General features: G+C 47.2%; 1 protein-coding gene across 4 annotated transcripts in view; it reads left to right on the plus strand.

Moving 5' to 3' along the window:
* CHST11 (carbohydrate sulfotransferase 11) overlaps window positions 1–27,619 on the plus strand; it is a 267,079-nt gene that overhangs the window by 102,066 nt on the left and 137,394 nt on the right. For all 4 annotated transcript variants that reach the window (XM_042247160.2, XM_027967677.3, XM_042247161.2 and 1 more), the window contains exon 2: window positions 25,360–25,445. In XM_042247160.2, the coding sequence (XP_042103094.1) occupies window positions 25,360–25,445 (86 nt within the window). The remainder of the gene's footprint in view (window positions 1–25,359; window positions 25,446–27,619) is intronic.

Consider the following 27,619-nt stretch of genomic DNA (forward strand, 5'->3'; position numbering starts at 1 on the left):
GGATGATCTTGGGGGTTTCCTGGAAGTCTTCCATGTTGTCTACATGGAAGAGAATCCATTGGTAGAAATGGTTTTGTGGGTTGGCTCCTTGGGTGCAGTATGTTCTCAGAACAGTTATTTGAGATCCTACTATGTGGAGACACTGAGGCGGCATCAGGGTCAAGGCCGATTCAGAGGAAGGAGTTTCTGCCTTCCAGAAACTCTCTCCAACAAGACTCAGGCTCCCTCCAGCCTCCCCTCATCCCTACAGCTCCAATGACTGGCACACCCCAAGGTGGACTGAGGCCTGGGTTTCCCCTGGCAGGCCTCCTCCGTGAGTCTGCATGGTTCAGCATCACAGGGTTCCCTTTTGCGGACTGGTCCAGCTGGGTATTACATCTAGCATCCAGACGCTGAAACTCGCATCCCAGCCCAACCACTCCGTGGCTCCCAGTTTGGGGCAGTGCGTGGAGCCATGTGTGAAACACGTCTGTGCCGGAGGAATGACTAGCCAGCGTGTTGCCTTGGGCAAGTCACTGCATCTCTGGGTGTCTCAGTTTCTTACCTATAAAGCAGGGATGACGGAGGATTAACTGAGAGAGTGCCTCTGATAGTAGTCCAGGTGGCCGTGCCCAGTGTGGAGCAGGTGCGCAGAGAACATAACTGCTGTTTTTATGATGTTCTGGGTGCACCTGACTGCTCAAGGCTTTTAAAGCCTAGTTTCCTTTCCACATTCACTCCCCATCAAGTCTCTTCCTTTCCCCCCCAGGTCTGTCCAGAATGGGAACCAATGATCGTTTGGCAATGTATTATTTTTCTCCCAGTAAGACATTTGTCTTTTACTTCCAGGGGCCCCCGATGGTGCCACCTGAGGCTGTCTGTTTGCACATGGTGGTGAGAGTCAGAGCCAGCTGCAAGTGCCTCTCAACTGCCAAGCTGGAATGGTCTCTGGAGACCACTGTGTGCAGCCCTCATTTTTTTAGGATATCAGTAATTGCTTCCTGTATATTGGGCAGTGGCTCAGAATGCCCCCAGGCCGCAAGACTCTCTGCCATGGGTATTGCAGCAGTCTGCGGGCAGCGGGCTGGGGGTGGGGAGCTGTTAATGCATGAAGATGCCAGTGCCCAGGGGAGGAGCTGTGCGGTCCTGATGTCACCTGCCCACCTGCGGGTTAGAAGCCTGGCTAATGAGGGCATCCTGTGCTTGGTGATTTCTTGTTCTTCTCGGTGGTCCCTTGAGATTATGCTGGTCCCCAGTAGAGTTCTTTCTTCAGCAGCTGTAGCATCTCCCCTCGGCTGGGCAGGCTGGAGGGAAGTGGAAATGGAGACCAAGACGTTGGGATGGAAGCACTCAGACTGTGTGTGCTGAGTTTCTCTGAGCCGTGAGATGGGCTGTGTTTAAACTGTGTTCTCCTTCCTTTGCACATCCTCTTCTGTCTCCATTTCCAGGGCCTGTCGATGTTCCATGTCCTCCAGCCCTGCCCCACTGCAGCCCCAGAGATGTGTCTAGTTGGTGTTCCTATATAGAGGAAAGGACAAGGCTGAGAAGCCAGTCACTGACTGTGTGATCTTCCCACAGAGTTAACGTCATGACCCTGGGCCTCGGTGTCACCACTGTATGGGAATCTAGAATGCCAGGTCATGAGGCTTCAGAGTCCTCATGAATCAGTGGTCCCCAACCTTTTTGGGACAAATTTCATGGAAGACGGTTTTTCCATGGGTGGGGGTGTTAGTCTGGGTGGGGGGAATGATTTCAGGGTGATTCAAGCACATTACATTTATCTTGTACTTTATTTCCATTATTATGACATCAGTTCCACCTCAGGTCATCAGGCATTAGATCCCAGAGGTTGGGGACTCCTTCACTCCCTCTCTTCAGTTCTATCTCAAAATCCATAGAAATTCCCCTTTCTCTTTTTTCCTTAGTTGCATTGAGGGGAGGGGGACTGCTGCTGCTGCTGCTAAGTCGCGTCAGTCGTGTCTGACTCTGCGACACCATAGACTGCAGCCCAACAGGCTCCTCTGTCCCTGGGATTCTCCAGGCAAGAACACTGGAGTGGGTTGCCATTTCCTTCTCTAATGGATGAAGGTGAAAAGTGAAAATGAAGTTGCTCAGTCATGTCCGACTCTTAGCGACTCCATGGACTATAGCCTACCAGGCTCCTCCGTCCATGGGATTTTCCAGGCAAGAGTACTGGAGTGGGGTGCCATTGCCTTCTCCATATATAAAGTGAAAGCTGCTCATAATGGAAAAATCGCTTTGGACCCTATAGAAGGGTCCTTAATGGACAAAAATAACCTTATTGTTATTGTGACTCAACCACTGTGCAGAAATGCTGGCAAACCATTCCCTTGTCCCACCAAGTCCCTGAGGAGGAGAGATGACTGTACCTTGGCGGCCTCTGCTCACAGGGAGCTTGTAGGAGTGGGTCTAGGAGGGATCGTCCCAACACAAACAGCATTTTTTTTTCTCTGCAGCGTAATGTTAGCTTTGAACCCATTAATGTGGCTTTTATCATTCAATGCTCAGAATGTTTGAACTAATCAGCCTTAGGAGAGTGTTCTAGAATCTCTTCTCTTTAGGATTCAGATGATTATTCAAAATCCTAGGTCTATCTGGAGGATTCTTTGAGCTGATTCAGGTACCAGCAAACATACCTCCCTTCTCTCCTCAGTGTGATCGGGGCAGACGTCGCTGGTGGATTGCAGTACCTTTCTCCATGCAGAACCAGAGTGGAGCCCTGGGATCCTTGCCCCACAGTGTCCAAGGCTGAGAAGCTGTATGCCTGTGTGTTTGTGTGCTCAGTTGCTCGGTCATGTCTGACTCTTTGTGGCCCCATGGACTGCAGCCTGCCGGGCTCCTCTGTCAATGGGATTCTCCAGGCAAGAATACTGGAGGGGATTGCCATGCCCTCCTCCAGGGGATCTTCCTGACCCAGAGATCAAACCCTTGTCTCTTAGGACTCCCGCATTGGCAGATGGGTTCTTTACCACTAGCTCCACCTAGGAAACCCCCCTGTGCCTTTGCAGTTACAGAAATTGAGCCTGGGAGCCTTATGTGTCCAGCTGAAGGCAGATCTTGTTAGGTGGGCTAAAGCACAGACACGTTCATACATACATAAAGTTTATACACATATCAAGTTTATATGAGCAGCTTTCATAATGTATAAATACACTTATGTGTATATATGATAATATATATAAAAATTTCTCCCCATATTCCTTTAAATCTGAGATTCTCCATCAAGACCAATTCACCAAAGGCAAAATATGCTGATGTCTCTAAAGAATGAAGTGTACTGTCACTCCAATAAAATATCATAGCCACTTAAGCCAGCCACATTAGAGCTGCAAGTATCTTTTGGAAATTGAACCTTGTGGGTCAGACGGACCACATCTTGTGGAACAGGCAAGATGCATCTGACATGAGGATAGCTGATAAGTTTGGACATCTTTAGACAGGCAGGGAAGTGCAGCTACAAAATATCTTTGAGTTGCAATCAGATCTGGCAGAAAATTGAGTCCTTCCTTAGAAGGAAGAAGAAGGTTTGTTTTAAATGGTGAGTTTCTCTTCGGATAGACGGTGTCCCTGGGTGTGTAGGGCTGTTTCACTGCCCTTCTTTCCCCGCCTCCTCTTCCCTTTCCTCGCGTCTCTTAGGGTCCAGCTCCCTCCTCGGGAAAGCTTCCCTTCTCCCGAGAGCCTGCAGCCCTTCTTGTTAAGTTCCTGTTGAAACACACTTGTGTCTTGTGTTGTTGCCATGTCTCCCCAGTGAGACATTCTCAAGCTCCAGCTGGGCACGTGCTGTCTTGTGGATCTCCTGCCTCCCTCTCTGAGGCACAGAGTGGGGTTCCAGGCCCACCTCGAGCTATGTGGAAGGTATAGAGGTGAAGCTGGTCCGTGCACCTGTGGCTTCCCAGGGCAGGTAACTGGTGGGGAAGGACCAGTGTGTCTGTTCCTTTCCACACCAGGATTCAGGGGCTTGGGCTGCACGCTGTCACCAGGGCTGCTGTTTAGGGCCTCCTTGCCTTTCAGCCTCACGGATGCTCTGATGCTTATTGCGTGGAGAAGCCAGGTTCTCTTCTCTTGTTGCAGTCTGTGGCTGCTCTGCTGTCTTGGCAGCTCTCGTTGCCATGCAACAGTCAAAGGTACTGTGCCAGTGGGCCCCTTCCACTGTTTGTGCATCAACCCTGCTGTCCGTCTCCCTTAGCTTTTAGCCCTGCTGTAGGATGGGGACCGAAGGGACTGCAGCTGCAGGCTGGGCCAGTTTTAATTGAATTCTGCCTGCTACACCTTTACTGAGGATCTGTATGTTAGCAACTCTGAACAGAGGCTAAGATGGGACGAGTGTGACTCATGACTGGTTTACCTAGCTGCTTCCTGGGTCTTTGAACGTCATCTTGAGATTTTACAAACGTGATCCTATTTGTTGCTGGTGGGACCCCCCCCACCCCCTGGAAACACAGTGACCATGGCAAACTGTCCTGCTTTGATACTATTTACTGTGTGCTTGTGGGCTTGCCTGGCGGCTCAGTGGTGAAGCATCTGCCTGCAATGCAGGAGATGTGGATTTGATCAATGTAGGAGATGCAGGTTCAATCCCTGGGTTGGGAAGATCCGCTGGAGGAGGAAATGGCAACCCACTCCAGCATTCCTGACTGGAAAATCCCTTGTTCAGAGGAGCCCGACGGACTACAGTCCATGGGGTTGCAAAGAGTCCTACATGACTTAGGGAACACACATGCACGCACACACACACACGCACACAGTTTGTACTCTCACAATTGTGAAGGCAGTGTTATTTCCATTTTACAGAAACTAAATCTCAGAGAGGTTCAGTAAGTTGGCCAAGTAAAAGTAACACAACAAATAAGACAGAACTGGGATTCAGTGCTAGGTAATGTGGTTTTACAGTTTGTGTTCTTAGCCAGTATTATATACTTCCTTTCTGCTTATAAAAGTTAAAAGTTACCCCGCTGCTGCTGCTAAGTTGCTTCAGTTGTGTCTGTCTTTGCGACTTTATGGACCAGGGTCATCTGTCCATGGAGTTTTTCCAGGCAAGAACAGTGGAGTGAGTTGCAATGCCCTCTTCCAGGAGATCTTCCCGACCCAGGGATTGAACCTGCATCTCTTACTTCTCCTGCACTGGCAGGCAGGTTCTTACCACTAGTGCCACCTGGGAAGCCTGAAACTTACCCTCAGTTCAGTTCAGTTGCTCAGTTGTGTCCAACTCCTTGCAACCCCACGAATCGCAGCACACCAGGCCTCCCTGTCCATCACCAACTCCCGGAGTTTACCCAAACTCATGTCCATCGAGTTGGTGATGCCACCCAGCCATCTCATCCTCTGTTGTCCCCTTCTCTTCTGCCCCCAATTCCTCCCAGCATCAGGGTCTTTTCCAGTGAGTCAACTCTTCTCATGAGGTGGCCAAAGTATTGGAGTTTCAGCTTCAGCATCAGTCCTTCCAATGAACATCCAGGACTGATCTCCTTTAGGATGGACTGGTTGGATCTTGGACCTTGCAGTCCAAGGGACTCTCAAGAGTCTTCTCCAACACCACAGTTCAAAAGCATCAATTCTCCAGTGCTCAGCTTTCTTAAGAGTCCAACTCTTACATCCGTACATGACCACTGGAAAAACCATAGCTTTGACTAGATGAACCTTTGTTGGCAAAGTAATGTCTCTGCTTTTTCATATGCTATCTAGGTTGGTCATAACTTTCCTTCCAAGGAGTAAGTGTCTTTTAATTTCATGGCTGCAGTCACCATCTGCAATGATGTTGGAGCCCTAAAAATAAAGTTTGTCACTGTTTCCGCTGTTTCCCCATCTATTTCCCATGAAGTGATGGGACCAGATGCCATGATCTTCATTTTCTGAATGTTGAGCTTTAAGCCGACTTTTTCACTCTCCTCTTTTAGTTTCATCAAGAGGCTTTTTAGTTCCTCTTCACTTTCTGCCCTAAGGGTGGTATCATCTGTATATCTGAGGTTATTGATATTTCTCCCGGCAACTTACTCTAGGAGAGTTTAAAAAGCTGATGACCTTTTCAAGGCACTGCTGCCTTATGTATATAGCTACGTTTATTAAGTACTTACTTAATAAGGGAGATACTTAAAAGTGTGCTAGTCACTCTTTTAAGTGCTTTTATAATAGTGCGTTAATCCCCACAGCAGTCCTGAGAACTGTTATGACTTTCCCATTTTAGAGATGAAAAAACTGAGGCAGGTAGAGATTCAGTAACCAGTCCAAGATCATAGAGCCAGGAAGTGACAGAGCTGAAATTGGAACCCAGTGGTTTGGTTCCATATTCCACACACATAAGTAAAACTACTAGTTTATAAAACAGAACAAGATGTACTTCTCAATTTGGTTATTCTGAAGAAAGAAATTCCAGGAATAGAAAACCTGGAGTTACCATATTAGTTACCAGAGCTCAGCTTATGAGACTCCTCATTTTTCAGAATGTTTTATATTCTGAATAAAAAAAAAAGTACATGACAAATGCAACCTGTCCGATTTACTTAAAGAAACAATCATTAGGGTTTGTGGGCAGCTTACCTAAGAACTACTTTCCCTTATGTTCTCAGTACTCTGTTCTGAGCATTTGCCTTTAAAATCTAGAGAAGAGCTCTGAAGATGTCTGATTGCATTTTGGAATCTTCCTATCATGTAACTTCATAGCTCAGGACATCATAGGCACTTGGGAGCAGAGTATAAACATGTTACATTGATTGAAAATTGAAGTGTTGTATGTGGGATAAGAAGATACTGAAGTGGGGAGAGTCCCGGGTAGGTATTTAGGGACCATACTTTTTGGGGGTACCTCCAGGGTACACATTTTCCATCTCTTCCCCCACTTGTGGATCCCTGGAGACAAACCACAGCCTTGTTGGCAATGGTGGTACAGGGAGGGTGGTCCGTTGACCACGTGGTGCCAAGAGTCCCTGCTGCTGCTGCTGCTGCTGCTGCTGCTGCTGCTGCTGAGTCACTTCAGTCGTGTCCAACTCTATGCGACCCCATAGACAACAGCCCACCAGGCTCCCCCGTCCCTGGGATTCTCCAGGCAAGAACACTCAAGTGGGTTGCCATTTCCTTCTCCAAGGCATAAAAGTGAAAAGTGAAAGTGAAGTCGCTCAGTCATGTCCGACTCTTAGCAACCCCATGGACTGCAGCCGACCAGGCTCCTCCATCCATGGGATTTTCCAGGCAAGAGTACTGGAATGGGGTGCCATTGCCTTCTTCCCAAGAGTCCCTAGTGCCTGGCTTTCTCTCCTGAAGGCTGACACTCCACGTGGCCCTCTAGACTCTGCTTCATAATCTTAGTTTACGGTTGGCAGAAGAGGACAGGATTGCAAAAGAAATTCTTTGCAGTCACAGTGCTTGGCCCTCTGAGCAGCTCTGGTCCCCTTTCTGCCAAATTGCTAAACTCAGAAACAGTTAACGGTCGGTCTTGATGTATCTGACCACCTACAAAACCGACATGCCCTGCCTTTGATCTTTGCATTTGTGTCAGAGGAGCATGAAATGAGTATGTGAGCCAGACTGTGGCACAGCTCCTAGGGGAGGATCTAAATGAGACCAGGGGCTCCCCTGTCCTCCCCCACTGGACTGCTTTCCAGTCTCCTGTACCCCCCACGTGCCTCTTCCTCCCACAGGGTCAAGTTGCATCGAAGCTGGGCCCAGGTGCCTGTGTCTCTCCTGCCCCCCCTGCGTTTGTGTGTTTCCCTCCCCATCACCCTCTTCCTGGTTGCTCTTGTTGTCTAAGAGAAAGTTGACTCATTTGTAACATTTAACCAGCCTCCCCTTCCCAGTAGTAGGTGTGTAAGCAGCTCGGGACTTGACCGTCTGTGAACCCTCCACACTTCCAGCAAATTCTCTTCCTACCTTTGAGGCAACCTCCACCAGCTCTGTACCTTCTTTGTGCCCCCTCTCTCATACCAGGAATCAAGCTGAGGGCGGGGATGGTCATGGGATGACTTAGAAAATACCCGCTCATTCCCTTCCTTATAGAAAAGTGTGCCGGGCATTTAGTGTTCAGTTAACTTCAATCGCTCAGTCGTGTCTGACTCTTTGCGACCCCATGAATCGCAGCACACCAGGCCTCCCTGTTCATCACCAACTCCCGGAGTTCACTCAGACTCACGTCCATTGAGTCAGTGATGCCATCCAGCCATCTCATCCTCTGTCATCCCCTTCTCCTCCTGCCCCCAATCTCTCCCAGCATCAGAGTCTTTTCCAATGAGTCAACTCTTTACATGAAGTGGCCAAAGTACTGGGGTTTCAGCTTTAGCATCATTCCTTCCAAATCTAGTGTTAGGGATAGAGAAGTAAACGCAGAGGATTCCTGCCCTGAAGGAGCTCATGCTTTTAGGAGGAAAGGCAACATCATAGTATTACTAGTTGCTACAGGTTAGTGAGTACCCAGGGTGTAAGAGGCACTGTGCTTTACCCAGATGATGTCATCTGAGCTTCACAACAACCTCGTGAGCTCAGGAAGTCTTCTCATTTTAGAGATGAGAAGTGGCAAGGATGGTAGGTCAGTTGGCCAAGGTCACATGGCTAGTAGGTGGAGAGCTCTTGGTCATCTGTCTTCAGAGGAGAAATGATGTTATTATTATTCGTAATATTTATTGAAGGTCTACCATGTGCTGTGTATGAAGTGCCCACATGGATGCTGACTTTCAGTCTCTCTGTAATACTCTGAGGATGGTTTTATCAAGACAGTCATGATTTGCTGAGGACCACACAGTAGGAAATGGCAGCTTGGGATTGACACCAAAGTTGGTCTGGTTCTAGAACCTCCAGGCTCCTAACCCCTGGACTGTATCACCTCTTGTTAGAGCTGTTTAAGATTCACCATTGAACCAGCCACATGTTAGAGTGAAAGGAAGAGCTATTAAATGTGATTCCCTGACCACAGTTATGAATGGGACCCATCTCAGGGTATCTGGGTTCCATGTTCATCCTGGAAGGATGTACGATTCAGGCATCAAGTATTTTCTGATGTGCCAGGCACTGTTGTCACTGTGAGCAGGGTGGGGTGGCCTCTTAGAGCTAGACATTCAAGGGGGAGGGGGCTGTGATGAGGTTCCTTCAGGTGGGAGGGGAGGTCAGTGCTCTAAGGACGACACACAGGATAATGAGATAAAAAGGGGTGCGGGATAAGCCCTCCCTTAGGTGGGGCAACTGAGCTGCAGCCCGAGGGACTATCTAGGTGAAGAGGGTCTTGGCTGAGCATAGAAAGTTCTGGAACTGGGAATAGCTTGACCACAGGAGGGAACAGAAATTCCTGGGTGTGTTCTGAGACCTGTGAGTGGTTCTGTGTGTCTGGAAGTTGACATCAGTGGGTGAGGTGAAATGTGGCTGCAGACTGTCCTGCCTGAGACATGGAGCCCCCATGTGGCCCCCTTCTGAGGGAGGTGGTTCTGGGAGCAGTAGGGTTGGGGGCCTTCCTGATAAAGGAGGCCTCTCACCTGGAGAGAGGAGAAACTCACTTTTGAGATAGGAGGGTTGGCTTCTCAAAGTCATGCTTGTCACCTCTAAGCCCAAAGGCCATGATTTGTAATCACAGGGTGGATGGCTCACACAAGCTTTGGTCTTTTCTGAAATAGTAAAAAGTGTGAACACTCATCACATTTGTTCCCTACCAAGCACCTCCACGTGTAGTATATGAAGAAACATGATAACAGTTAACATTCCTGGCGTGTTCTTGTCTGTATCCCAGTGGGTGGAGAGCTTTTCTTGCATTCGTCCATTTGGTCCTTATAAGAGCTCTGTGAGCTTAAAACTCTTGTTATAACCATTTTAATGATGCAGAAGCTGAGGTCTAGAGAGGTGAAATGTAAAGAGCCCAGGGCCACACAGTTGGGAGAACAGGCCTGGAATTCCTGATGCAACAGGCCGAGGAGGCAGCCGGGGCAGGTGCTGTCAGGCCCATTTGACAGAGGGAGAAGACTGAGGCATGGTTATGAAAAGGGTATGGAAGAGAGTTGGGCCTGGCTGCAGTTTTTCCAGCCCTGCCTGTAACTCAGTGATAAGTTTATTCTGGGGAACGGTGTCAGCAAGCCTAATTGGTCTCACCCCTAAGCCATATCAGTAATAAAGCTGAGCATTGGATCTCCAAAAGAAAAAAAAAAATGCTTTGGACCTGGAATCCAAGTGTTCTGGCTCTGGTGGCCGGTCCTCTAGCCATAGGGAGGGTGGCGGAACCACACTCTGTGTGCTTTGCTCTGGCTTGTTCAAAGCCGAGGGCTTCCTTAAAATTGGGAGAACTCCCTGGGCGGCCTCTGCCAGGAGTTGGAGTTGGCGGCAGTCCCACGGCCACACCCCTTTGGCCGACTCTAGAGCCCGTGTAAGGGCTGCATCTGGTCCATCTACCCCCCTGCTCGACTCTTTAATACACTCCAAGTTTCCCGGCATCACGTGGGATACGAAGCCCAGAGAGAGGCCTGCTGAATCAGGACCTTGATCATGGGGTGCTGGAATCTGCATTGACCTCCCCCCAGGCGGGGCAGTGAGGGGTGTTCAGGTTGGAGAACCCACTTGTCTAGGTCTTGGCACTGAGCACCCTGGGAGGGGTGGAAATGGCCATGGATTTCCTCTAAGGCCCGAGGCGTGATGTTTAAACAAATTCCGTGGTTGCTTTGGCCAGGGCAGAGGCTATTATCATCGGCCCTAGACGTTTGGGGACATGCTGGAAATAGCTCGCTGGCAGGGTGTTTCTATTTTGCATCAGGATGATTAGGTATGTCTGCAGCCTGTCTTTCTTTTTTTTTGGTATCTTTGAAAAAACTGTGGTAAAATATACATATCAAAACAGCCATTTGAACCATTTTAGGTGTACAGTTCAGTGGCATGAAGGATATTCACAGTCAGGCACACAGCCCAGTCCAGGGGGCTCCTTTTGGAAGCGTCTAGGAGGGAAGGGCTGTGGACACTTTTGGTGCTTAATAATTGCTTTCAGATGACAGTGGACTATAGCCTGCCAGTCTCCTCTATCCATGGGATTCTCCGGGCAAGAATACTGGAGTGGGTTGCCATGCCCTCCTCCAGGGGATCTTCCCTACCTAGGGATCAAACCCGTGTCTCCTGAATCTCCTGCGTTGCAGGCAGATTCTTTACCACTGAACCACCTACTGGAAGATGCCAGTGGAGCAGCAGGGGTTATTGGGGTGCTGGGGTAAATTCTTACGCATTAAGTAAGCATCCCCACTTCTGACTTTCTTATGAGCAACTTAGCCTCAGTCTGAGGCTGGTGGAGGAGCCGCTGGTGAGCTGTGTTTAATGTTCGATTTCTATTTCTGGGCCAGGCAGGAGGATGAGTTCATTGTCTGGTTAATGCCAAAGGCTGGTCAATGCCAAAGGCAACTTCCCCTGCCTCCCCCAGGTCCCCAGAAGAATAGAGGCTATCTCTGTAAAGAACCCGTCTCCCCGCTGTGTACGTGTGCCCTTAAGAGGCAACCCACGGTCATGACTGAGACTAGGGTTTCAAATGCTGCCGACACAAGACCGATCGAGTTGAGAACTGAACAAATGGGTCTTTTTATATGTAAGAGGAGATTATTTTACCCCATGTCAACAGAAGATCTGTAGACAGTCTTGTTCTACATTTCACACTGCTGACTTCATACGTGTGAGCGGGCTCACAACCCATTTACATTTTTTGGTGCGTTTGGGTTCATTTCTGTGGTTACCACTCTGAGGATGCCTACAAAAGCTGGCCTGTTCCACGCTGGAGTGTGCTGCCAGTGGAATTCGGTGAGCCTCACAGCGGTCCAGGGGAGGGCCTTGAGTCAGCAAGTGGGCTGAGTCACAGCAGGATTGAATATTGCAGCTGAAAGGGATCTCAAATAGAGTAACCCCCCTTATTTAAAGATGAGGAAATCGAGACCGAGAAAAGGGGGTGTGGGCCCTTACCCAAGGTCACCCTGCTAGCTAGGAACCTAGCCCAACATTGGCTTCCTGGTCTCCAGCCCACTGACTTTCCACTGCATCAGACCTTCCTAGTCCTTGAACTCCAGCTCCCATTGACCACATTGCTTGCAATAAGAAAAAAATCTGAAGACGAGTTTTCCTGAATTGAAAAAGTGCAGCGTTAGTCGCTCAGTTGTGTCTGACTCTTTGGGACCCCATTGGACAGTAGCCCACCAGGCTCCTCAGTCCGTGGGATTCTCTAGGCAAGAATACTGGAGTGAGTAGCCATATCCTTCTCCAAGGGATCTTCCTGATGCAGGGATTGAACCTGGGTCTCCTGCATTGCAGGCAGATTCTTTACCATTTGAGCCACCAGGGATGGCCCAAATCATTTATATATTTTGTGCCGTCTCCATTTGCCTAATTCTGCTGCTGGGCTCACAAAATGCAAAGTAGTTTGAGTAATTTTTGAGGCCAGATATATCTGGAGATATGAGCTAAATGTCCAAGGAGCCTGTTTAGCAGTCCCAGCTGACCAGAAGGGATATTTTAGCTGCTTGTAAGAAGCCATTCACACCCTTTACCAGCATTGATAATTGAGAGACACATGGAATGCTATTTGTAATTGAAGACCACAGATAATGGTCACATAAAGTCAACCTTAAGTTATCAGTCCCTTTTATTTCTGATAGACATTTGAAGAAAAGGGCCTGAACTTTGAAGAACACTATTCTCCTTTTTGCTTTCACGGCCCTTCAGTTATTTCATTAGGAGACTGAAGCCAGAAATCCTTTGTGACTTATCTCCCATACGTTATAAATTTGGGGAATAAAATATCTTTGGGGATTTATTTAAACGAGAAGAGTCTAGGCTTAAGCAAGAGTATAAAAGAAAATTGAAACTAAAAATTGGTTTCTCAGTTTGGCTAAAGTTTTCAGTACAGTTCAGCCACAGAGAAGCCAGCTTTGAGTACTACATGCATGGGCTGGTAAAGGTCAGGATGTTAAAACAGAAAGGTTTAATTATGTCAATTAGGTTTGATGTTAGGCTGCAGGTTTCCAGATACCCTCAGGCTCAATTATGCTCCCCGTGAAAAGCAAGCGTTGACATTTATTGCTATCAGAAGGAAGTGAAAGGCCAAAGTGCCTTCCTCTGTCTCTCTGGCTCTGCTCCTTTTGCCCTGATTTCTCTCTCAGTGAAGTCATTCACCTTTGACCTTGGACATACAGGAGCTTGCTTCTCTCATCAGAACTTCTTAGAAGCAGGTGCATCCTGCTAGTGGACTCACTTATGAGCCTCACTCTTATGGTCTTGGGTCCTGCTTCCAGGATTCCAACCTCCTTGACCTTCTGCTGGAGGAAAATCCTCAGACTTGGTCAGACGGAGAATCGCCGGGAAGTCACCATGATCTAGTGATGTTTTTGCGGTATTAGCATTATATCCATATATGTATATATCTGTTCACGGATATGTCAAGCATAATGATGTCAACTGTGTAACAAAGTAAATGGGAAAAAGGCTTGATAATTGAGAAAATTCAACCCCTATTTGCTGTGTTTTGTTTTTTTTTTAAGTTGGAGTATAGTTACAATATTGTGTTAGTTTCTGCTGTACACCAAAGTAAACTATATGTATACATATACCCTCTCCCTCCCTCAGGAGCCTCCCTCCCACCCCACTATTTGTTTGGTTTTGATGTTGTAGTTTTTTAAACGTATAGAAAGCTGGTTGTTAATTTGATTTAGTGGCGAAACATTGGCGATGCTGTCTGGGATTTCTGGCCTTAGGAATTCTGTCACCCGTGGGATGAACATCTTTAGCCGCTTTGTGTTCTATCTGCTGGTATTGAAGTCTGGGCAGCTATTTGGAGGATGGCTGGGTCTTATATTAATAACAGAGGGTCTTTCTTGGTAATGCTGAGACCCCCTTCCTCGCTCTGCCTTGACATTCACAGGGCGTGGTGGCTCCAGTAGTGTTCGAGACGCCGGGGGTGGGGCCTTGGCATGGTATGAATGGCTTGGGCACTGGGCTGTCTCAGGGAGCTGGTTATCCTGAAGCTCCCTGCCTGTACCTGAGCAAACCCTGTCTTTAGGATCACCCTCAGAGGGTACAGGACATTTTGATGCCATGGCACTGTGTCATTTGGACTTGAGGATATTTGTCTTGGGTTGGAAAAGAAAGCATTAAGTTTGCAGCCAAAGGAGAGAGAGGAGGAGGGAGAAAGGGCAGAGGACACATTCTTTGCAGGGGTTTGGACTTTAAGCTGAGGCATGGAGATGGAGATAGGGATGTGGGGAGGCCTGCAGATCTGTGGGGGGAGTCAGGGATCACCACCACCATCACCACCACCATCATCATCTTATCCTTTCCTGATTTATTCAATCTAAAAAGACTCCAATTGTAAGATGCACCTCAATTTCAAAGACGTTTTAAAAAAAAATGACATGAATCATGACCAGCAATGTATTTGATGCTTTCATCTCATGTAATCCTCTTAATAACCTTGAAAGGCATGTTCTCTCATTCCCATCTTCTTGGGAGGAAAACTAGGACACAGAGGGGTCAAGAACTTGCAGATCACTCAGCTGGCTAGTGGAGGAGCTGGGATTGAAGCAGGAATTCTATCATCGTTAGGGCGAATATCTTTAGCCACTTTGCTCTGTCCTTTGGCAACGAAGTCCGTGATGTTTGAATACTTTGATGTCAGCATTTTGATCCAGCTGTGTCACGCAGATATGTTAACTCCACGCCAGTACTTTGAGCAAGCAGTTTAAATATCATTGACATGTTTTCACAGTATTATTCTCGATAAAGGCAGGACCCAGGGCTGTAAAATGGTGCTTTGGTATGTTCCATGGTAGATCTCTACTGATAATACTCAGAGATACTAAACACTTAACCTGCTCTATTAGGAGAGAGTCTGTTGATTACTGGCTGTGTGTGCGTGTGCCTGTGCACGCGTGGGCACTCATTTGTGACAGACTCTTTGCAACCCCACGGACTGTGGCCCACCAGGCTCCTCTGTCCATGGGATTCTCCAGGCAAGAATACTGGAGTGGGCTGCCATTTTTTTCTTCAGGAAATCTTCCAGACCCAGGGATCGAACCTGCATCTCTTATGTCTCCTGCATTGGCAGGCAGACTCTTTAGCACTCGCGCCATCTGGGAAGCCCTATTAGGAGGGAATCTGTTAGTTACTGGCTGTGTGACTTTGCAGATACCTCTCTGCCCTTGTTTCCTCTTCTGTAAATTGGGAATGATAACACATTTCAGAATGGTATCAGAGAAAGGAAGATTAAATAACATTTACTAAAGTGCCTGGCATTCGGCATGGTTTATGATAGGAACTCAAAATATGTCCTGCTTGTTCCTGTCCCCCTTCTCCCTGGGTCACCAGGTAGCAGGTGGCCACAAGTCCTGAATCAGAACTGCTTCTAACACACCTGGCTGCGTCTCATATGGAAAGCATGTGGCTCTCATATCTTCTTGCAGCTGGGACTATTTGCAAACACTGTCTTATTGTTTTACAGCTTTTTAATTTGCCTGCACAAATAGAGCCTGCCTGGCTGACTTTGAAGGAATTTTAATAGCTAAACCCAGTCTGGACATGCGTGCTGCACCAAAAGACATGCCTTGCTGCTGATCATGGCAGTGAAGATATTGTGCATGGCTTCCTTCCTTTTTGGAGAAAGATGGGACTCTGTCCCTTTGTATTGTCACAAAGGCTTGCGCTTTTTTTGTGTGTGTGTAAAGAAAAGCCTCAAAATGGGAAACATTTTTCTGAGGAAGATCACTGAAGTAGCTCAAGTCCTTTCTTGCACCTCCTGGGGTTCATTCCCATCCTACTGCATGTCTTCAGAGGCACTGTGGTGTGAGGTTCAGCCTGCATCTTGGATATTCCCTAAGAGGGGGGAAGGGAGAGGCGAGAGCATGGGCACTTGTAATAGGGTGCAGCTACAGTGGTCTTTCCCCTCTGACCATATTTCAAGAAGAATAACATTTGAAGTGCAGCCTAACTTCCCCCCAAACCCCCGTGTGCCTTCTCTGTGCCCATCCTGAGCCTCCCCCTCACTCATTTTTTGGATCATCTCCAGCACCTGCCTCATCCCTATACCACTTGACGGTGGCAACATAAGTTACACTTCAGCGGCTTAGGGTCCTGAGACAGGCGAAAATGAAGTGATCTCATTTTTCAAAGATCTGTTGGATTTATTGAAGAATATCCACATCAGGGGCTGCAGAAAATTTTGGTGTCTTCCTCGGGAAAATTCCAGCTTTTTGTTTAGAACTTCTCTGGGCTTTCCAATAGCACCTTTAACACCGAGAGTTGATTTGTATCTAGTATCATGTTGAAGTATTATGTTGAAGCCAGCATTTTTGAAATGGGAAAAATGATATATAGAAGGCGGCGAGAGGCACTCTGACAATTGGTTTCATTTTTATGTCTGTGTACTTACCTAGCCAAGATCCTGATCCTCATGATATTATGAATTCTGCTGCTTTTACTTAAATCCCTTTTCCATGTCTCCACATTATTACTTTTAATAACTATCATTTTTTTAAGTTGTGAATGCACTGCAGTTTGTTCACGACATGCCTAAGTGAACTGTGATTTACGAAATTATTCCTCTCATCTTGGACATCTTAGAGTGTTCGCAGTGTTTGGCCATGGGACAGGAAGTATTATAGTAAACATCTTTGTGCATAAGTCTTTTGACTTCTGTTGAATTATTCCCGTGGTGTAATTTCCCAAGGGTGATTGTTGGCGTTGAAGGCAGTAAACATCTACACAGTTCTAGTGGTGTAGTGTATATGGGGATTTATTTTTTTAAAATCAGCATTCTCTCTGCTAATGTCTTGTGCCAGAAACATGTCAGGAGAAAATAATACAAATGAACAATTAAAAAAAGATAATTTCCATATTTAACTCATTTGCTGCTGCTGCTAAGTCGCTGTAGTCGTGTCTGACTCTGTGCGACCCCATAGACAGCAGCCCACCAGGTTCCTCCGTCCCTGGGATTCTCCAGGCAAGAACACTGGAGTGGGCTGCCATTTCCTTCTCCAATGCATGAAAGTGAAAGTCAAAGTGAAGTTGCTCAGTCGTGTCCGACTCTGTGCGACCCCATGGACTGCAGCCTTCCAGGCTCCTCCGTCCATGGGATTTTCCAGGCAAGAGTACTGGAGTGGGGTGCCATCACCTTCTCCGTTAACTCATCCAGATGTATGGAAATGAAAATGTGGGTTTGTGTAGATGGGTGACTGGCTGCCTTGGAAGCCTCCAGCTCTTTATTACTGGGAGTAAGTCTTTAATTGTGGGAGACAGTCTCTAGCTAGCTCTTGCTTTTGGGGAAGAGGTACGTACAATGTCTGATCAGCATCTCTGCTTCAGCATCAGGCTTCTGGCTCATGCTCATTTTGAGCAGAATGGTTTGACCTCCATCATACACCACCAGCTGAGACGAGACTTCCTTTCCCATTCATGAAATAACCTAGTGTCCACAGATTGTGTGTATATCATGTGCGCAGCCTTGAGATTTGGGGTTAGAATAGAAGAGGATTTTGAGGTGCTCTTTGGGAAGATAGAGGAAAGAACACACTGGATATCAGGAATTATAGTGTGCTGTGCATTTACCTTGGACCAGGTGCTGTTCTAAACACTTGACATAGATGAATTTATTTAGTCCTCACCACATCCCTAACTTAGTAGGCATATCATTATCCCCATTTTACAGATGGAGTCACTGAGGCTGAGAGACTGACTCTCTTGTCAGGGTCACATAGGACGTGAACCCGTGTGTATTCATTTCCTAGAGCTGCCATAACAAAGTACCCATGTGTGTGCAGGTGTGTGTGTGTGTGTGTGTCTCTGTCCTCTCCTCTTCTCATAAGGACACCAGTCATTGAATTTAGAACCTGCTCTAATCCTGGACTACATCTCTTAATAACATCTGCCAAGACCCGATTTTCAAATAAGGTTCCATTCTGAGGTTCTGAGAGGACATGAATTGAGGGTGGAGAAATGGGAAAGAAACCAGCAGCAGAGGCAGGGCAAGTTTTAGCCTGATGGTGTTTAGAGAGGATGGGTCCTTCGAAGAGGTCGTGTGGCGGGGAATGAGTGGAGGAACCCTGTGCAAGAGATAGGGGTACCCGATGCAGCTTGACTGTGTTGGCATGAAATGACCCGGCCCCAAGCCAGCTAGCTTTGTGTACTCGACGGGAGAGAATAGGTCTGGGGTTCATGCCCTGCCATGCTTGAGTAGCTTAAGGAAAGGTACCTAGAATATTTCCTTTCTCAAGCAGCCCCGTTATTTCTTATACCGTGAGTCTGAAGTTGTGGGGGAACCCCAGAGGCAGACATAAACGTCTCCAGGTCGTAAAATCAGACTTGGGGCACCAGCCACAGGGAAGAAAGTATTTTGGCATATTATCTGCATCACTGCAAAATAGATTTATAAAACATGCCAAGGAAACTGCAGGGGAGAGTGTAGAAATTCTCCAGCAGGCAAGGAAAGGTAAATGAAAATTAACTGTACCGTGCCCATAATTACTCCTTCAAGGTGTGGAGAATGTAATTAATATGATCTGGACTGCCATGCTGTCTCTCGTTTTATTTAAGCGAACATAAAAGGTAATTTATAAGGGTTTTCCTAGGTTAACTGCCAGTTTAATTCCTTGAACTGTGTTTTTCCACAGGCTCTTAGGTTTCTCAACAATAAAAGGCATCCACCACTTAGGGGCTTTCAGGAATTTGTGCTGAGGTCTGGAGGTGGGGGCCGCTTTGCCTTCATCTGAGATGCTCAGCCTCTCCACCCTTGGCCTAACCCAAAGGTGTCAATGCCTGTTAATTCTCTGTTAATGTGAGTGTTTTCATGTCACTGAGGGTGACAGTTGTGTACAACTGACAGAAGCTTTTAAAAAAACGTTTAAGTTGCAAATCTGCCAAGCTATCCTTTAAGTTAAGAATTTTACTCTTCAACTCATAAATCTAGTAAATTTTTAACAGTTACGTTTAGGGTAGCCTTTGATTAATAATTGACCCTTGAAGAAACTTCACCTTCCTCTAACATTTTAAATTGCTCTTTAAAATTTCATATATTTAAATCAGACTTCAGATGTCTGATTAACAAACATACTTAAATAATGTAAATCCAATACCTCAATGACAGACATTAAGTTTCTTAAGTGTTCTAATATTGTATGTAAACTTAGAAGGTTTCAATTTAAAATCTCAAGTCGAATAAATTGTTCAATTAAATCCTTCATAAGGGTGGAAGTGTTAGTTGCTCAGTTGTGTCCGACTCTTTGCAGCCCCATGGACTGTAGCCCGCATGGCAAGGTAAATCCTCCTACTTGAGTAAGTCAACATCCTAAAAATATGAATCTTAATGGGTTTTCTTCTTAAACATGTCTGTCTGTATTTTAAAAAGCCTTATTGAGATATCATTTACATAAAAATTCACTTATTTTAAGTATAGAAGTCAATGAATTTTAGTGTGTTTGCAGAGTTATACAACCATCACCGCAATCTGATTTTAGTACATTTCCATCACCGTAAAAAGAACTTTTGTGTCTTTGCTGTTACTCTTCTCTGTCCCCATCCTTGGCCTTAGGCAGCCACTAGCTGACTTTCTGTGTCTTTGTACTTGCCAGTTTTGGACTTTTTTGGGTACTTACCTTGAGATCATGCTGGGTTTTTAAGGAAGCACTTTTGATGTCTCAAACAATTTTGGGGTCACCTTCTCCAGCAGTTTTTGGGGTTACTGCCTCTGTGGCTGGAAGTGTCTTTGTGAGCTGACCTCTGCCTCTAGATGGGAGCTCTTATAGCCCATGACCCAGACTCAAGACACTTACTATTGAATTCAAATGGCTTCCCATGGAAGACCAAGCCCCACCTGGTGGCTTCATTCCATTTTGATTGCCTGTCCACCTGCTGGGCTCACTGCTCTGAAGTGTTAGCCGCTCAGTGTGTCTTAACTCTCTGTGACCCCATGGACTGTAGCCTGCCAGGCTTCTCTGTCCATGGGATTTCCCAGGCAAGAATACTGGAATGGGTTGCCATTTCCTCCTCCAGGGGATCTTCACCACCTTGAGATTGAACCCACATCTCCTGCTTGGCAGGCAGATTCTTTACCACTGAGCATCAAGGCCAAGCTGGCAGCAGAGGCCAGTTAAGAGGATTTGGTCCTAGCCCCAGAGGAGGTGATGGTGGCTCAGGCCAGGTGTGAGGGGCCAAGGTGAGCTGATGGAGAAAGGGGGTGATGGTGAGTGAGGGAGGGGAATGAAGAATGACTCCTGGCTGTTATGTCTGCCCAGACTGGTGCATAGTGGTGGGGTTTACTACAGTGGGGGACACTAGGGAGGGACATTTCAGGGGTGGAAGTCGTGAGTTCCCCTCATCAGTTATTTACTATGTTCAGCAAGCTCAGGTTGAACCTCAGTGAGCCGTCTTGTCCCTGACCTGACTCTTCTAATATATCTAAGTCCGGGAGCTTTGAACAATATGTCATGACCCATCAGGTGGTTGTAAAATCAATTCAATAAGTTGGACTAGTGTTAAATAAAACAGAGCCGGGAAATAGTGCCTCACGTGTAGTGAAAGTGAAAGTCGCTCAATCTTGTCCAACTCTTTGTGACCCCATAGATTAAGAGTCCATGAAATTATCCAGGCCAGAACTGGAGTGGGTAGCCTTTCCCTTCTCCAGGGGATCTTCCCAAACCAGGAATCGAACCCAGGTCTCCCGCATTGCAGGTGGATTCTTTACCAGCTAAGCTACAAGGGAAGCCCAAGAAAACATGTTAACTGGGTACAAAAGGAGAAAGGGATGAGAGCAGGAGTCAGCAGCCCCTTTTTCTAGTCACAGCTGTGCCTCTGACAATCCGTGGGCCTCGAGCGAGTCCCTTATGCTCCTGTGTCCAGGCCCACCCTGTAAAATGGGGCAGGGGGCAAGGAAGGCTCCACTGGGTTCTCCCCATCCTCCCCCTTTTCTTGCCTTCACCTTTTCTGCACTGCCTCAGTGGGCAGATAGCAAACATTACCAGTCAGGAAGGTCATTACTGAGCTTTGCATCCTGCCATTTCTCTTGTTCAATCAAAACCAGTTCAGAAGGTGCTTTCCCCCAGCTGTGCATACCCAGTCCCTTTGCTGGTCTCGGAAGGCCCTTCTTGTGGTCAGTGTGCCTCTGCCAGCACTAACCTAGCTGACTGACAGCTGATTTGCACTTGGACGGGGATCTCGGGCCTCTTGAAAGTCAGCACAACCCTCTGCTCGGGGCACGTTTTCACAGATGTCCCAGGATCATCTAAAAGACGGAATGATTTGATTGCCATTGGTTTTGGTGAGCATATTTGATAGCCGAGTTCTTCTCCCAACAGGTAAATGTGCTGTATACGAGGATATTCTTCAAGGCTGAGAATCAGAGTCCTGTAGTGGAAGGTTTCTGTGCAGCAAATCTCCTGGCTCTTAGATGAAGCTGTGTTCTTTCCCTTCTTGAGTTTCACCAAGCGCATCTACCTAATTCTTAGGTTTATACCCTTGACCTTCATCTGTCAAAAGTTTAATTCATTTTAGTTCTGCAGCCACAGGCTAGGCATCAGGAGGTTTGAGGAGCTTACAGTAGGAGAGGAGATTGACATGAGAACTAGCTACAGGAAGGGTTCAGATTAGCCCCAAATCAGAGCCCCAGGTGCCCCAATATTCTGCCTGGTTGTAGGGTCTCCACTAAGGAGAAGTGGATCTAGAGATCGTTTTGAATGGCTCTGGGCTGTCCCTGTTGAAGGGACTATGAGAAGGAAGGGATAGAAAGTTGAAAAGTTGAAGTTTGTTAATGAAATATTAGCGACAACCTAGGCTGGACCCAGCTCCTACTTCAGTGTTTGGGGTTCCTGAAAAGTCCCCTGTGAACACAAGTGTGCTGCGTGTCTGTAACACACCTGAAGGCTCTGGTTGGCTGGAGAACACTGCCTCAGTATTCAGGACTGCCTTTTTTTTTCTTTGCCTGGGCTTATCCAGTTGTGCGTGTCCATGACCTGTAATGTCATGGACCTGTAATGTGTCTCGTTTCAGAGGAACAGGGGGAGCATGCAGGGTTTGGGCTCCAGCTCTGCCACTCACTAGCTATGTCAGCGGGTAAATTCCTCAACCTCTCTGAGCCTCAGTGTCCTGGTCTTGAAAATGGACGTGCATCCACCTGCCTCCAGGGTGCTCATGAGGAGTAGAGGAGAGACAGTATGGCAGGCTAATATTTACAGAGTGCTTGTCAGACTCATTAAAGGCGCCTCCCAGATCCACAAAAACACACCATCACTTTTGCTCTTTGTTTAACTCCTTTGACTAAGAAAGCTAAAAGAATTTTGAGGAAGTTTGCTAGGAAAGAACATGCTAACTTCCCTTCTTTGCTGTTAGTAAGTGCTTTGGCCGGATACCTTTGAGCTGAGAAAATATCTTTGAAACTCTCAGATGACCTGTTGTTTTACTTTCGTTCATTTGACACACATGTGTGAGTATGTACTGTGCACAAAGCACTCCCTTAGAGGGCAGGAGACCAGGCAGATGAGACCTGCGTGGGGCCTGGCTGCCAGGGCCTGGCGTTGGGGAGGACCAGTTAGCCTGGGGAGGTGGGGTAGGCCTGGTCCTGCTCTCCCAGCCCTGCCATGGCGCTTTTGGCCATTCCGTGCCCTCCTGGGGCCCGTTTTCTTCTCTGAAAATGGGCTGAGATGGTTTTCCCAGTAGTCATGGACAGCTGTGAAAGTTGGACCATGAAGAAGACTGAGCGGCGAAAAATTGATGCTTTTGAACTGTGGTGCTGGAGAAGACTCTTGAGAGTCCCTTAGACAGTAAGGAGATCAATCAATCCAAAAAGAAATCAACCCTGAATATTCATTGGAAGGACTGATGCTAAAGCTGAAATTCCAATACTTTGGGCACCTGATGTGAAGAGCTGACTTATTTGTAAAGACCCTGATGCTGGGAAAGGCTGAAGGCAGAAGAAGAGGGTGGCAGAGGGTAAGATGTTTAGATAGCATCACTGACTCAATGGACATGAGTTTGAACAAACTCCAGGAGATAGGGTCAGGGGAGCCTGGCATGCTGCAGTACATGGGGCCGCGAGGAGTCAGATACGACTTAGGAACTGAACAACAGCAACCATATTCAATAGATTACATGAGATATTCAGCACTTGATCATAAAATAGGCTTTGCGTTAGATAACTTTGCCCAATCGTGGCTAATTGAAATGTTCTGAGCATGTTTTAGGTAGGCTAAGCCCTGATGTTTGGGAGGTTAGGTGTATTAAATGCATTTTTAAACTTATATTTTCAACTTAGGATGAGATTATGTCCTGATAAACCCATCATAAGTCAAGGCAGATCTGTAAACACAACTGTTTTCTGGGTCCAAGAAATCATACTGTGAATTGAACCAGTTAGATTCTTACAAAATGGTCTTGCATTTCGTCCATGTTTAGAAAGAAGAAAACAAGTCCTGTAGCTAAAGGAAACTCGTGGTGGGTGGGCAGCGGAAGGCCACCGTTAAATGTCCTTAGGGATTCCTTTCTTAGGGCTTTTGATCATCAGACCTTTCATTTTCAAAGGAAAAAAATAACAGCACCCTGTTTCCACTGGCCGTTTCCTTTTTACCTAGCAGGATACAATGTCTGATGGGTGTAAAGGAAGCCTTGACTCCTACATCACTCATGAACCTCTTTGAGTGCCTACCGTGCACCAAGCATCAGAGATACAACATGAATACGGTGGAGGGGGTCTCTGCCCCCATACCTGATGTCTGGCATATCCAAGGTGCTTAATAAAAATTTGTTGAGTAAGAAAATGAATACAGATAATAACTGTTAATAGTTTTTCTGCCCTGTCACATCATTTTGATGACTCCTGTAATACTGGGTTACATTTTTAAATCACCTGTCCTAGAGGTGGCCAACCAACCTGGTCTGGGGCCAGCAGGAACTATTGAGATGCTTGGTGGACTTGACACTTGATGTTGGTCCAGCATGGCAGTTGAGAGCATGGGCTGCCTGGGTTGGAATCCTTTCTTCACTTCTTCCTAGTCATGAGACCTGGGCGGGTTCCCTGACCTTGCTGTGCCTCAGTGTTCCCATCTATAAAGTGGGGACAGGAGTGGTGCCCACCCCACAGGGTTGTGGTGTGGCCTACACCTGTGCACTGCTTGGCGCACTTTGACGGCCCTCCAAATGTTAGCTGCTACCCTCTGCGTGTGTTGTTCCCTTGACCTCCTCTGGTGTATTAGACGCACAGGATAAATAGACCCAGGTGCTATCATTTGGGTATGAAGGAGCCCAGTGATGAGGTTTGAGTCTCAGCTTGGCAGCTCTCTCCCCACATGGCCTCTGCCTTGGTCAAATTCCTGAGGTTAAGGGAGGCTCAGAGAGGTTAAGGCCCTTCCTTCACTGTGTGAAGGATTATATGGAACCCAAGTGCCCAGCACATGAGGCACCCTCCATAAATGGCAGGATTGTTGTCAACCCCATAAAAAGCACACCAGGCCCCTTGGCTTTTGTGGCCTGGAGTGCCACAGCTGGTTCACCAGGCGCCCAGGGAAGTCGTGGGCAGGCCTGAAGCAGGCCCTGAGGGCGGCCGGCCTTGGGAAAGGGCCCACGTCGCAGGCCCCACACGGTCAAAGCATTTTAAAGGCCTTGTATTAGAAAAATAAACCAATTAAATAATACTGCCCCCCATAAAAGCTGACTTTTAATGGGTTCCATGGTGGGGTTTTGCTCTGTGGCGGTCTCGTAGCCATTGGTCTTGGGGCGACTGTCTGCCGCCACGGGGAGAGTTTAATCTTGCATGGGGTGGGCAGAATTTTACAAGTTTTACAGCTGTTTTTCCTCCTCCAAAGTGTTGCTATGTCATTGTGCGCTGAGGGCAACCTGCATGCATTTAACAGTTTACCTCGTTTGGGGTGGAAATGAAAAATGAAGTAATAAATTAAAGGAAAACACAACGTGGATTTTTCCCCTCTTCTCGAGGCAACCGTGGAAGAACAAAGAACCAGTGTTTCCCTGGACCGACTGCTTAATCAAATTCTAATGGCTTTTATGTATGGACCCTTGCCCACGGGACCCGCCGCCTCCCCAGAGAGGGCTCCAGGGCACAGCATGTGTGTTTGGGGCTTGTCCTGCCGACCCCAGGGTAGAGGGTCAACAAACGGCAGCCCAGGGGCCACATCCGACCCACTGCCTGTTTTTGTGAAATGATTGGGGGAAAAAAATCAAAAGAAGATTTCCTGATACGTGAGAATTACATGGTGTCGACACGCCTGCAAGCTGGGGAAGACCCATGGGGCCCCGTGGCAGTGGGCAAAGGACCTGCTCAGCCAGAAGCTGGTTCTCTCTCTTCCTTTCCCACCTGTTTCTTCTTCCCTCCTCTGTGCCTTTTTCTTCTTCAGACAGCAAATGTTTGTTGCCTATTTCTGACGAGCCTTCGCTTTCTCTCCTCAGTCATGCGGAGGAACCCCTTTGGTGTGGACATCTGCTGCCGGAAGGGGTCCCGAAGCCCCCTGCAGGAGCTCTACAACCCTACCCAGGTAAGCCCTGGAAACTTCTTTGCTTCTCCACTCAGAATCCATGTCAGTTTTGGGGGGAAGCAGGGGGATTGAAAAACTCCAAAATTCTGGTCTTTGGGGATTTGAAATTTCTCTCCACTGCCTGGGTTTTTACCTTCAGCTGGTTGCTTTCTCGGTCACCCTTTCTCTATAGAGCGGCTCTGCAATTCTAGCAAGAGGTATCTTGAATGAGAGGAATGGCTTGGTGGAGTGCTGGACTGAGCTTTGAACCTGCTCAGGTTTTGGGTCCCTGAGAACCACATAGCTGCAGGTGCCAGCAAGGGGTCTCTGAAATTGTAGAGCCTGCCAGTCTGTGCAGTCTCCCCGTGGATGTCCCCAAAGAAGGCTCACATGGGGGATGAACTCACCACCTAGATCAGTCGCCCCCAAGAGGTGCATCTCACTGCGCCAGTCTAAGACCCTTGTGTGGGGAGACTTTTTGCCAAGTGACTGTCATGGTAAGTTGAACTTGATTATGCAGAGTTCCTCTCTGAGCAGAATAAGCTCCAACCAAGACACAGTGCTCTCCATGGAAAGCTAGGAGCAAAGGGAGGGGGCCTCGTTGCCATGGTGATGGCAATGTTGGTGTGTGTGGGTCTTGATGAGAAGACTCCAAGGCTGGCCCTTTTGGGAGAACATTAATTAGCTTGTGATGCCAAGAACTGGTGAATGAACAACTAGTGACCCATTAGCTGACCTTTGATAGCTGGTGGGAACGAGGGGAAATGTACTGCTTTGGCTATAATCTCTGAGATTGATTTTGTATCAAATTCTTAAGTTAGCATTTCTGTGGACCAAGGTGCTTGCAGAGGAAGAAACTCTTTGCTTCCCTAGAAGTGCTGAATTCCTGGAAGTCTTACCAAGGGATAAGTCTGAGAACTTTCTGATTCCACATCTCTTTCTTGTCTTGCACCCTTTGGAAAAGTGGACTCTTGAGTTTGTGCAAAATGGGTGGCCTAACCATGTTAATTCACACCTCTCTTTCAGCCCCGTCACTTTGGAACTCAGTGTGGTGGGGCCAGATTAACCAGGTCATTGCAAACTCAGATTGCCTGATGTCTCCTTTACTGGGCTTTCTGGTAACCCAGCAGGGAACTGGCGTTTTTAAAAAATGGTTATTGAAGTATAGTTGATTTACAATGTTGTGTTCGTTTCAGGTGTACAGCAAAGTGGATCAGTCATATATATAGATATAGATAGATAGATAGATAGATATGAATACTTTTTTTTAAAAAAAATGCTCTCTTTCACTATAGGTTATTACAAGATACTGAGTATAGTTCCTTTGCTATACAGTAGGTCCTTGTTGGTTATCTTGGTTTAGGTTTTTGTTTAGTGTCCCGATAATCTGATTACTATAGGCCAGTCTCCCGCCTGTTCACATGTTGGTCCTAGGAAGAGACTTCAATAGAAAGGATTTCTGATTGGTGAAAGTGGAAGTGTTAGTCGCTCAGTAGTGCCCAACTCTCTGTGATCCCAAAGACCATAGCCCACCAGGCTCCTCTGTCCATGGATTTCTCCAGGCAAGAATCCTGGAGTGCGTTGCCATTCCTTTCTCCAAAGGATCTTTCTGACCCAGGGATTGAACCCGGGTCTCATGCATTGCAGGCAGATTCTTTACCTTCTGAGCCACCAGGGAAACCCCTCTTCCAGTAAGCCATGTTGAAAACATGTGCTATCAAGACGCGAACCATACCTGTCTCTTTCAGTTGACCTCCTCTGTTCTCAGATTATTTTCTCTTTTGAAACAAGACTGCTGAAGGGCTCCTGCTTTCCTGAGCAAATTTTATGAGCAGCAGATGGTGTCATGGGAAAAGCTATTTCTGAAGTAGATGTTTCTCTGGACAGGTAGTCTATGGACTGTGTCGGCACCAGTCATTGTGGCGTCCCCAACCCTGGCCAATAGTGGGTGCCCCGGAGTGTCTGTGATTGAAAGAGTGAAAGTCCAGGTTTAAATTCCTCCTTCACTCCCAGCTGGTTGTGCAACCTTGAATACGTGATGAGTTCTCTTTAGGGTCAGTTTTCCATCTCTCTGGAGTGTTGGGAGGATAAAATAATTCTGATATGTCAGGGGCAGAGTAAACATGATTTACCATTATCATGATTGTGAGAATGGCTTCACTGCTGGAAGCCTTGACTCAAGGGTCAGACCTGGG

This window comes from Ovis aries, chromosome 3 (assembly GCF_016772045.2).
Source record: "Ovis aries strain OAR_USU_Benz2616 breed Rambouillet chromosome 3, ARS-UI_Ramb_v3.0, whole genome shotgun sequence".
Taxonomy (NCBI): domain Eukaryota; kingdom Metazoa; phylum Chordata; class Mammalia; order Artiodactyla; family Bovidae; genus Ovis; species Ovis aries.